Genomic DNA, 12,224 nt, shown 5'->3' with positions numbered 1-12,224 from the left:
TGAGAGAAAGGGGAAAAAGGGTTGAGGCAATACTTTAATTTCATTTGTTGTAAGCCGCCCAGGGTCACTTGCTGTGATGGGCGGCTATATAAATCGAATAAATAAATAAATAAAAATCAAATAAATAAATAAATAAATTTGTTTCACAGTTTAGTGAGGGATGGACATATAATGATGGAGAAGGTCAGCAAGATTAATCGGCTGACATTAAATTGGCAATCTACTATTTAAACATTTCAGAAAAATTCAGCAGTAATTCTGAACTGTGAAAACAGGGTTGGTTGTGGGTGCAGTTAAGAATCTATTATCTAAGAGATAGAGCTGTCAGGATCATTTTCAAAGAAGAGGTTATTAAATTAGTAGAGACAGGAGGTTTTCCAGACTTTCATTATTTACCTCTGCCTGAATGTTGAGATACTATTCATGGAATACATACTCCTGTAGAGAATAGCCCTATTGCAATGTGATGTTGAAACTCAATGTAGTTATATCTTGCCTAGTTGTAGATTATTAATGAATGGACTAGGTCTAGGTGGAGTTTACTCCAGCAGACCATAAATTTTGGTCAAAGATGCACTGGCTGAAGTATACTTTGATCCTGGGAAACCATTCTACCTTTCATTGTTCCAATAACAAAATTTAGAATTAAATTTCTGCTTGGGCAGTAAACTTGAGGGAAAAGTCTCTCCTTGAGCAGAGGGAAAGTTGGAAGGCAGAAGGGGTTGAAATTATACCTCTCCTGAATCTGGATAACAAATGAGGATACAGAGCAGGATCTTTCAAAGCAAAGTTTGGGTGTGATAGGTGAGAAAGGAAGGAGGACTCTGGAAATGTCAGAGAGCAGAGCAGCAGTAGAGAACAAGTACTTGATGGGATGGTTGGTTTTAATTACCTAATATCAGAGCCAGCTCTTCCCAATCTAGCCCTTTTGCCCTACTAGGAATTCCCAGGATGCTGGGATTTTCTTGTTCATGTAGTTAGAATTTTCCTTTGTTGAAAAATTTACCAGACAGCATTGGCATCTTCAGTTAGCCACAATGACAATAAAATGAGGAATAGACACTTTATGATATCACAGCACACGTTCTGTTCTTGCATTAATCCATACTTGCATTAGAATGTCAGTGGAAAGTATGCAGATGGTGGGTTTGGAGTATAATGCATGCTTCATCCCCCTCCCTGGCCACTTCTGCCAGATAACTTTTTACAGTGGAGCCACCATTAATTTGCTTAACAAGAGTGGTCACATCCTATGGTTTTCACTAATGAGCCATCTCCCTTGGATGGAGGTTATTTGGCTTACAATTTTTAATCTGCTGAATAATGGAACCTGAACTGAACTCTCCTTTTTTCTATCATGACCAAACCTCAAAGTGTCCATTTTAGGTTCTTCTCCCTGTGATGGCTTCATTTTATAAAGCATAGAATAAACTTTAGTGGAGCCAAAGTTTAAGCATTGATTTTGAAAAATCAGGAATTCCATTACATATTTGATTAGTTTTACAGAAAAATACATGAAAAAGCAAATAACATTATGCTAAGTTTTTATATATATATATATTTATATATTATTCTTGCTTTTCTAACATAGTACTGTTTGTCTAGGAAATCACCTTTCCTAAGATGGTGGCAAATTGCTGTCGTTTTCTATGTTATTTTTGCCGCATCAGCAGACAGAATCAGAAAGCCATGTTTGATCATCTTAGCTATCTTTTGGAAAACAGCAGTGTTGGACTTGGTAAATATGTATTATATTTTCCCTACAGTCCACTACCCATATAGTGTTTATTGCTGTTAAATCTTTTTGGAGTTCGCTAATTATTGGCTACTTTGTATATATAACTTCTTAATTCAAGGCTTTCAACACTTCTTAATAATGAATTATTCTTACTACTTAGTATTATGTGTCAGCTATTGCATTCACTGGCAGACCACTTATGCAGTATAGCCTGCTTAGAATGGATGTATTTTTACTGGATCCTTGTATCCCCTAAATACTAAAAATGTATGCCAACTGGATGTATGGAATAAAACTTCATTGTACAATAAATACAAGTGTTGTATTATTCTAATGTTATTGACCTAATAAAAGCATGGCTGTAGGTTATAAAATATGGATTTCAAATTTGAAACGTAAGTTGGAAAATACTTTCATTTAGTTACTGTATATTGGTAACAGGATCCTGTGCTGTTTTAACATGTTGCCAACTTCTGAAATTCTTTTGATAGCCTCTCCTTCTATGCGGGGATCAACACCTTTAGATGTTGCAGCAGCATCGGTAATGGATAATAATGAGCTTGCACTGGCTTTAAGAGAGCCTGACTTAGAAAAGGTAAATCATAAATATTATAAAATATATATATTTTTGTAAGTAAGCATATATTCTTTAACATACTGTGCAATGTCTGTCTGTCTGTCTGCCTATTTATCATATTTATATAGCCACCCATCTCATATAAAAGTGACTCTGGGTGGCATAGTAAAGGTAAAGGTTTCCCTTGACGTAAAGTCCAGTCGAGTCCGACTCTAGGGGGCGGTGCTCATCTCCGTTTCTAAGCCTTGGAGCCGGCGTTGTCATAGACACTTCCGGGTCATGTGGCCAGCATGACGACTCGGAACGCCGTTACCTTCCCGCCGAAGCGGTACCTATTGATCTACTCACATTTGCATGTTTTCGAACTGCTAGGTGAGCAGGAGCTGGGATTAACAACGGGAGCTCACCCCGCCGCGCGGTTTCGAACCGCCGACCTTCCGATCGACAGCTCAGTGGTTTAACCCGCAGCGCCACCGCGTCCCTTGGGTGGCATACAACACTTAATTAAAAAAAATACATAAAAATAGCCAGAATTAAAAGATAATTGTAAAAAGGTTATTTTTATAGATTCCCACAGAATCTGTGAGTGAAAATGCCCATGGTGGACTACTATCTTGGGTTCAGCAGTTACGTTATATGGAACTGAATATACACCCAGTCTCTCCCCCCCGCCCCCAATACACATATACTGGAGTTTGGTTTTAGTTTCATCTTAAGGACACTAAACTTTTGCTTGGAAGAGTAGATCTATGAACAGAAGATACCATGAGCTTGTGGGAGCAATACAAAAAACAAGAGGGAAGAGATGCTCCCATTATACAATTTATTAAAAAATGATTACTAACATAAGAGAAAAATCAAAACTATATACAAATTCCAAAATAGAAATATATTTAGAAAAAATGAATTGAGGGGACCTTCTGGTACATTTATTTTTTCTATAGATGTATTGGCTACCAGATTGTTAATAGAGGTAAATGTGATGATGAACTATGTTTAAGTAGAAAATTTTTCATAAGAGTTCAAGATAAAGTAACTAAGACTACTGTGATACTGTGGAGAGAAGGTCAGCCTGAGAAACATAGATGAAGATTCAAAGAGCCAGTATGGAGGAGGGAGGAAGATTCTGGGAATATGAAGTGTGTTATGGGCATCTTCAAATATGATAAGTAAAGTTAGAAGCTGACTGTGGAGTCCTGACATTGGTAAAGCATACATACATGCATACAAAGAGAGGGTGGAGAAGGGCAGTAAATGCTTCTATTGTTTAATTTTGTCTTGCTCTTAGGTAGTCCGCTACTTGGCTGGCTGTGGTTTGCAGAATTGCCCTTTACTGATTTCTAAAGGCTATCCAGATATTGGATGGAATCCAGTTGAAGGAGAACGATACCTGGATTTCCTTCGTTTTGCTGTTTTTTGCAATGGTAAAGGTCCTACAGTTTTTGAATAACTTTGTTTTCCCCAAGTAATTATATCTTAGCTACAGTTACTAATATACCTGATTAGCTGCTGCTTCTCATCATGCTTGTGACATCATAGTTTGGTGAATTTCCTTTTTAGCAATCTTCTTAAGCCACCCGTATCACTGAGAGAAACCTTGAGAGAAAACTGAAATCATTTGATAAACAGCATATCTTCCCTACCCAACACGATTGGCATCTCTCCCCTCCTCCTCCTCCTGTGTTGTGAAGCTCTCTAGATAGCTAAGTTTGTCCATTCTTTTTCTCCTCTCATGCTCCAGTACCTGCCTCTATCTTTGCTACCTTCAAATATCCTGATTCCATGCTCTAACTCCACCCATCTCTGGCTTGCTTGCTCTGATGTGATGTTTCTAAGGGCTAAGTTCAAGCCAAACACAAAATGTGCTGAGATGCAATTGCTTGGCTGTGTAACACTCAGCTGCCAGCAAATAAGAGAGAAGAGGCTGGAGGCTCTTCTAATGTGCCGGCTGGAACAACTTCTAGTGTTGTTATCTGAGACTTATATGGATATTGATGAAGTAGGTGAAATTTCTCATAGTTCAACTGTTTGATTCAGTCCTTAAAGCTTACTGTTGGGCTGGAGATAGTGGGGCTTCAGGCACAATGTTGGTTCTCTCTCCTTACCGACCCCCCACTCCCACGGTAACAGAGAAGTCAGATTTCAAAAACGAATAAAGCTATAGGTAAAGACAAATATTGGGCTTCTTTACCAGAAGTCATAGAAACTGATTCCAGATTTTTGGCTTCATCAAGTAGTTCAGTTTCTATATGATTGTAGGAGAGAGTGTTGAAGAAAATGCTAATGTGGTGGTCAGACTGCTCATTCGACGGCCTGAATGCTTTGGACCAGCCCTGAGAGGAGAAGGTGGAAATGGCTTGCTTGCTGCCATGGAGGAAGCCATAAACATATCAGAAGACCCTACAAGAGATGGACCTTCATCAGCTAATGGATCCACTAGAACATCGTAGGTAGAATAGAAATGATTATTCCCTGAATAAAATCTCTTACAGGATTCACTGTATCTAAATAAAATAAATATTTCTTTGTTTGGAACTGTATTAGCCTGATCTGTAAGTAACATAACAGACATGAAAAAAGAAATTGTGTCACTTACAAAACCTAATACATTTCTTAAGTATAGTACCTAATGTTAATTTTTGTGGAGGATTTTAATAATAATCTGTTCTTTATGATAAAAATGATAAGAATCTTCTGCTTACTACAAATGCAAACCCTTAAGATCAAAGGAACATCAGCATATGAACTCAAAAGCATTTGCAAGCAGTACATGCTGTTTATATCCTGCCTTTCTATCCATAAGTAGATCACAGATAGGCAATAGCATGTTTCACAGTCTAGTTTAGGTAGTATTTAACCACCACCCCACATAATTCAACTTATACATGTTGTGGTATTATTATTTCCACGTGTCCTAAATGTCTCATGGCATAAACCTTTTTACTGAGGTGGGTTTCTCGTTCACCAGCTATATAAGAGTTCCTCTTTCTGGGGGAGATGGGTGGTGGCAAAATTTGATTGATAGATAGATAGATAGATAGATAGATAGATAGATAGATAGATATAACTGCTGAGCCAAATAATTCTCCCACCGTTTTTAGAGAACCTTTTGTCAATATCCCTTTGGTTCCAGTTAAATCACCAGTCTGATTGCCAACAATAGCCCAGCAGCATTCCTTTGTAATTTAGAACTATAGAGGATTGTTAATTGGGTAATGGGTAATTACTGCTAAAAAGCTCCTCAAACATTTGTATTTATGTGGAGTGGCAGGTGGAGGTAAATATGACTTCACATCTTAGATGTGAAGGTGAACTTGCCTTTACATGAGGTGGAAGTGAATTTATTTTTAAAAATGAAATGGGAGAAAAAAGAGAGAAAAGGAAAGTTTTACTATTTTTTCAACACATATCTAGGCTGTGGGTTTTCCAAATGGGGGAAATTAAATGTGTGCTCAAAAGTTAAGCATATCTTCACTTCTTAGGTTCTCTCCCAAAGATTCAGGGGGTATTTTTGTTCCATTCCCAACTCTTAAATTATTTTTTGCAATCTCTTTCTCTCTCATGCATACACACACACACACACGCATGCATGCACATGAACATGTTTATAATTACAGCCTGGCATGAATTGTGATTGCTTGTATACCATGTGTGAAGAATCCTATGAAGTATAGTACTTCATGCTATGAAGCATTAAATGCCTGGAAGGAGTAATTAAGATTCATTGTGGTGATGTAAATGCATATCTGAGGCTCTGTATCTATCCAAAAGTGCAAACAAACAAACAAAAGCTATTTTGTATTACTTCAGACCAAGGGCTTCAAATTAGTGAAAAACCCTCACTATAATTGCCTGTAGCAATCTTGAGGATTTTCTGAGCATTAAAATCTAAGTTTTAACTGGATGTGGCAAGGATTGAACCTAGGTATGACTAAAAATAAACTATATAACAAACCTAATCACTATAGATTTTTATTTCTTTACTATATTTTTATTTCTCTGAAAAACTGAACAGAAGTGAGGTAGAAGAAGAGGATGATACTGTTCACATGGGAAATGCCATCATGACTTTTTATGCTGCTCTCATTGATCTCTTGGGGCGCTGTGCTCCAGAAATGCATGTAAGTTATGCATGTAATTAGTGTTGATTACTTTTGTTGAATTTATATCTTATCTGTGTTAATAAATAATACAAGCCAGAATGTGTAATTCACCATCCTTTTTCTGATTCAAGTATTCCTGAATTCATGGACTTGTGGGTGAGTTAGTGGTGGTCATGTGAAAGGTCCCCTGTGCAAGTACCAAGTCACGTCTGACCCTTTGGAGGGACGCTGCTTTCGCGACGTTTTCTTGGCAGACTATAGCAGGGTGGTTTGCCATTGCCTTCCCCAGTTGTCACCTTCTCCAGCAAGCTGGGTACTCATTTACCGACCTCAGAAGGATGGAAGGCTGGGTCGACCTGAGAGAGCTACCCAAGAATGGTGGGATCAAATGGGGAGAGTTTCGGTTGCAATACTGCCGCCTACCACTCTGCGCCACACGAGGTTCTGAGATAGTGGTACCCATGAACAAAAAGAAGTGCTAGCAAATTCTAGGTAACCCCATGGTTTGCAGGAGTATGAAATAGTGAAAGAAAAAAAAACACAAAAAACATCCTCAGCAGGATCAATCCTATCCCTATATAACCTAGTGAAGATTTAATGTTGTAGATTAAACTGAGAGGAGAAAATAAGAACAACAAGGTAGGAGAGAGAATTAAGTGCATGAAAAAGATGAAGTGGCAAATAACTATTCTATGGACCTCAATTTATATTGCTTTTTGTGTTGAGACAGATAACTTCAAAGTTAACATAGAAATGCTAAATTCAAAATTTTACTGTAGGTGGAATTTTGAAATCAACATACCTATTTCACCTCATTCCAGCAAAACTGTGACTGTCCCCATTTAACTCACTGAGGATTCAATGCCTATGATTCTTGATTGACTCTTGTATGGGGGAAAAGAAAGAAAGAACATGAGTGTGAATAGGTATTTGTGTGGAGGTGGTAGTTGAATGGAATAAAGTAACTTGAGCTTGAATAGAATCACTTCATATTCTAACTATTCTTCACCCATAGGGAAATTAAGTATGTAATTTGATTTTTTAGAAATATGAACTTCTCATTTCTGTCTTATTTGACATAAATGGAAATGACTGTTAACATAATTGCCTCTTCAGATCCTTCAGGGGAATATTTACCATCAGAACTGCACTTGCTTTTAGTAATGAGTCATTGGAATATCAAGCCCACTGTCTGAACAAATGTTGAGTTCTATGAGATTTGAAGTTGTTCTTTGTGCCTTGTGTTAGTTCACAGAATTGTTATCCCATGCACATGGATGTATAATTAGCTCATGAATAGAATTCTTCTGTATAAGAATAAATCTGCATTCTCTGATGGCTGCATTCTCGTACAAACCATCTAAACGCATAATTGCCTTACTCCATTAGCTGATCCATGCTGGCAAAGGGGAAGCCATTAGAATCAGATCTATTCTGCGGTCTTTGATTCCCTTGGAGGACTTGGTGGGCGTAATTAGCATTCCTTTTCACATGCCAACAATAGCAAAAGGTAAGAAAACTTCCAGTTTTTCTTCCTGCCACTTATTATTATAAACCCTGAGTGACTTGATTATTTCTTCTTTACTTCATGTATATGGAAATAATTCATTTTGTAAATCATTTCATGAAAGGTGTCTTAGACATTTGCATATAAAAATATCATTTGAGAATTCCAGAAAATCCCATTTATTTTATTTGGTGAAGAATGGTGTTAGAATATGTTAGTTATAACAGAATATAAAAATAGGGTTGTAATTTAATAAAAAAGGTTTAGTCAGCATTGAACATACTTTTTAGCCTTTGGTTGGTGAGTCATGCAGTTAATGTACAAATAATATATTGTTACATATACACACACACACCTGCATCCATACCTGGACAAATGTGTAGGTAGGAAGGGGAGGGTAAAGCATCCTCAACCCAACTCAGAATGCTGTGAGTGAAAGTTAAATCCCCCAAGCTATCCCTCCACTTCTCTCCCTTGCTTTGATATCCCACTCGTGTGGTTGCTAGTTGCCTCCTATATTGTGAAAGCCCTTGTTCCTTTGAGGTGCTTTTACTGCAGAACACCAGAGCATCAGCTTCTCTGATTTCTGCCCTGAGAGAATTCAGTGGTTGGTGGACCTTTCAGAAAATGAGCCACAGCGATATTGTCTGCACTAGTGTTATGATAAAAGGTGCTTACCAGTGCAGAGGAAACAGGAGGTTGTAGGCATCTGTAGAACAGTAATCAAAGGTTTTGCTGGGTTTCTTGTTGATTGCCCATCCATCTTTAGATTTTGTGCCCAAGTATTCAGAGGATAAAATGCGTTATTTTTTGCTATTAAAACCATAATGTTTATTTACACTTCTTGGAAGGAAGTAGCACTGTGAAACTTGGATCTAAGTCTCTCTCTCTCTCTCTCTTTCTCTCTCTCTTTCTCTTCCCCCCCCCTCTCTCCCTCCCTCTCCCTCCCTCCCTCCCTCCCTCCCTCCCTCTCTCTCTCAGATGGCAATGTTGTGGAACCTGATATGTCAGGGGGGTTTTGCCCCGATCACAAGGCCGCAATGGTATTGTTTCTTGACAGGGTCTATGGAATTGAAGACCAAGATTTTCTTCTACACCTACTAGAAGTTGGCTTTCTGCCAGATCTTCGTGCAGCTGCTTCATTAGATACGGTAACAAGTAACTTTTAACTTTAACTTAGAGTTTTTGTTTTATCACGATTTATGCTATGCATAAATCACGGTTCGAAACCGCGCGGCGGGGTGAGCTCCCGTTGCTAGTCCCAGCTCCTGCTCACCTAGCAGTTCGAAAACATGCAAATGTGAGTAGATCAATAGGTACCGCTTTGGCGGGAAGGTAACGGCGTTCCGTGTCGTCATGCTGGCCACATGACCTGGAAAATGTCTACGGACAACGCCGGCTCTAAGGCTTAGAAACGGAGATGAGCACCGCCCCCTGGAGTCGGACACGACTGGACTTTACGTCAAGGGAAACCGTTACCTTTACTATGCTATGCATAAATTTTGATACTTTAAAAATGATGAGTTAGTGTTTTCAGTTAGGGCTGGGCAACACTTCAGATTCAAAGGCAACAAGATACTACTGCAAGTGGGAGCCTTCACATAGCCCCAGTCTGCAACTCCGTAAGGCAATGGTGACTTTCCCTGGAATTCTATGGCTGTCCTTTGCAACTGTTGCATGATTCTGGGAAAAGAGACATTTAGTTTAAAGCTTTTGAGACCTGGGAGGTCAGGTTTCAAGTTCAGCAAATAGTTTTAAGTGAACATGGTTTCTCACTGTTAATAAACCTAAAAAAGAAATGATATCTAGGTTTGTAGAGAGAATGAGTGAGGGGTCCCTGCATTTTGTATTATATCTCCCCTTTTTGGGGGGGAGATGGGCAGTGATAGAAATTTGAATAACAAACAAACAAATAAATAAATAAAACTTACCTCTTACACAAGTGGGCTTTGAAGTTGAAACCTTGACCTAGTAGTATAGACATCCATTTTTAAAATTAACTGTAATTCAAGCACAATTTAAATGTTCAAATGAAGTTACCACTGTCTAATTAAATATCTGATCGTTATAGCACAAAATGATGCACAAAAAGCTCTAATAATAGGTATGATCCAGAGTGCTCTGCCATCCCTGGTAGCACCCTGGGAGCAGAATTCTACTCAAAATTCCTCACTGGCAGAAAGGGAAAGAGGGGTAATTTTTGCCAAGTTTTGCCTCTTCCTACAACTCTCAACACCCATGCTTTTGCATAATCCCCCAGTTCTCCCACAGCCACGTTTGGATGGAAGTAGAGGAGAGAATTAACAAAATGACTTCTGGATCTGCAAGCAGAATTCCTTTGCTGGCTGGAAGGCATTGCATGGCAAAAGAAGTCTTTGTTCATGGGTGAAGGGGCATTTTCCAGATTCAATCCAACGTATGTTCCTGCTCATCTGATTTGATTCAGATACATGGTTCATGTTCTCTGTGTTCATAGGTACTATCTGAATTTTGATTCCAGAAATCGAAGTTCCTGATTTGCTCTTCCTGCAAATATTGCAGATGGATGGATGGATGGATGGATGGATGGATGGATGGATGGATGGATGGATGGATGGATAGATAGACAGATAAAGGCTGCTGCTCTTAAATGCCAGGTTGGTCTGTAATAATGCCTCCCTCATCTGTGACCTGTTTGTGGATGAGAGGGCATGTATTACTGAGACCTGGCTGGGCCTGGGGGGGTGGCCCTTTCGGAGATGGGCCTGGCTGGCTGCGTTTCAGGTATGGCACCAGCTGACAACCTGGGGCAGGAGGTGGTGGTGTGGCAATTGTCATAGGAGAATCACTTATGGCTTTCAGGGGCGCTGTCCTGCAGGTTAGTGGATGTGAGACCCTGTTCATTAAGTTGGGCTCTAAGGATCAGTTGGGATTTTTGCTGTTGTACCAGCCAACCTGCTGCATAGCAGCCTCCCTGCTTTAGTTCCTTGACTCCATCTCTGGGGTGGCATTGGAGTTCCCCAGACTTATGGTTCTGGGGGACTTTAATCTGCCTTCCCTAGGAGTGGGTTTTGAGATGGCTTATGTCAGAAACCAGCCTGCCTCTGACTCGCAAAGTGAAACTATTTCTGAGTCAGAGGAGGAATTGGAAACTTACCAGGCTGAAACCGGGAAAATGAAACTCCAAGATGAGTTAGCAGCGCAGGAAGAACCCAGGGCGCTGATTGGCCAGGATTCGAAGGAGGATTTGAATCCCCCAATCAGCACATGCCAATGACGAGCTGAGAAGTGCGCCAAGGAGAAAGCAGCCCAATTGGCTACAGACGGGTCCAAGCATGCCAAAGATAGGAATAAAAGGCATCCACATGAAGAACGGGCTGCCAGAGACAACTGATCCTCCCAGCCTGCAGCTTCAGAAGAAGAGTCCTTACCTGCGTCAGAGACAGCGTCTGTAACCAAAGAGGAACCAGCACCTTTGCTCCACTCTGAGGAAGGACTGAAGTCCGCTTCTGCTGCCACCGAGGAATCTGTGTCAGCTGTGCCCAGCAGCCTTTGCCTTGTATCCAGCCTAGAAACTCTGAGATTTTCCCCACAGTGTCGTCGCATCTTGAAGTCTCAGTGCAGCCGTTTGCCTTCCATCTTGTGCAGCCACGCCTCATATGCTCAGTCGCGTTTTGGAATTTCACAGCTATCTTGTTCAGGATCTGGATTTCAGTCCAGTCTGGGGCTTCCAGCCAAGTCCAGCCTTGCTCCGAGTCCCCAGCCTTGCTCCAAGTCTCTAGTCCAGAGAATCCAGCCTAGTCTGGGGCTTCCAGCCGAGTCCAGCCTTGCTCAGTTCCCAGCCTTTCTCCAAATCTCCAGTCCAGAGGATCCAGCCTAGTCTGGGGGTTCCAGCCAAGTCCAGCCTTGTTCCGAGTTTCCAGCCTTGCTCCGAGTTCCAGTCCTGCCTCAAGCCACAATCTATTTCAGAGATCCTAGTCAAGTCCAGTCTTGCTCAGAGTTCCAGTTCTGCATCAAGTCTCACCCGACTCCAGAGCTCCTAGCCAAGACCAGCTTTGTGTTCAGTTCACAGTCCTGCTTCTAGATCCTGTGTTGTTCCAGTTCAAGAACTGTTGCTTCCAGTTCGTAGTACTTCAAGGACTTCTTTACTGTAAATAGTTATTTAATAAATAGTATTTTTGATATTAATCTGCCTGGTTGCATAGTCTGAACAGGACAGTTTAGGAGTTCATGGCCACCATGATGGCCATGGGCCTATCCCAGATCATCCAGAGCCTGACACAGGACAGTGGTCACACACTGGATCTACTGTCCATATCA

At 40.3% G+C, this 12,224-nt stretch overlaps 1 protein-coding gene across 1 annotated transcript in view; it reads left to right on the top strand.

The window, feature by feature from the left end:
* RYR2 (ryanodine receptor 2) overlaps nucleotides 1–12,224 on the top strand; it is a 258,198-nt gene that overhangs the window by 110,012 nt on the left and 135,962 nt on the right. Inside the window, exons 43-49 of the mRNA XM_063292172.1 lie at nucleotides 1,606–1,738; nucleotides 2,230–2,333; nucleotides 3,604–3,739; nucleotides 4,575–4,761; nucleotides 6,331–6,436; nucleotides 7,808–7,928; nucleotides 8,907–9,076. Coding sequence (XP_063148242.1) covers nucleotides 1,606–1,738; nucleotides 2,230–2,333; nucleotides 3,604–3,739; nucleotides 4,575–4,761; nucleotides 6,331–6,436; nucleotides 7,808–7,928; nucleotides 8,907–9,076 — 957 coding nt within the window. The remainder of the gene's footprint in view (nucleotides 1–1,605; nucleotides 1,739–2,229; nucleotides 2,334–3,603; nucleotides 3,740–4,574; nucleotides 4,762–6,330; nucleotides 6,437–7,807; nucleotides 7,929–8,906; nucleotides 9,077–12,224) is intronic.

This window comes from Candoia aspera, chromosome 1 (genome assembly GCF_035149785.1).
Source record: "Candoia aspera isolate rCanAsp1 chromosome 1, rCanAsp1.hap2, whole genome shotgun sequence".
NCBI classification, from domain to species: domain Eukaryota; kingdom Metazoa; phylum Chordata; class Lepidosauria; order Squamata; family Boidae; genus Candoia; species Candoia aspera.
This window is presented reverse-complemented; position numbering and strand designations above follow the sequence as displayed.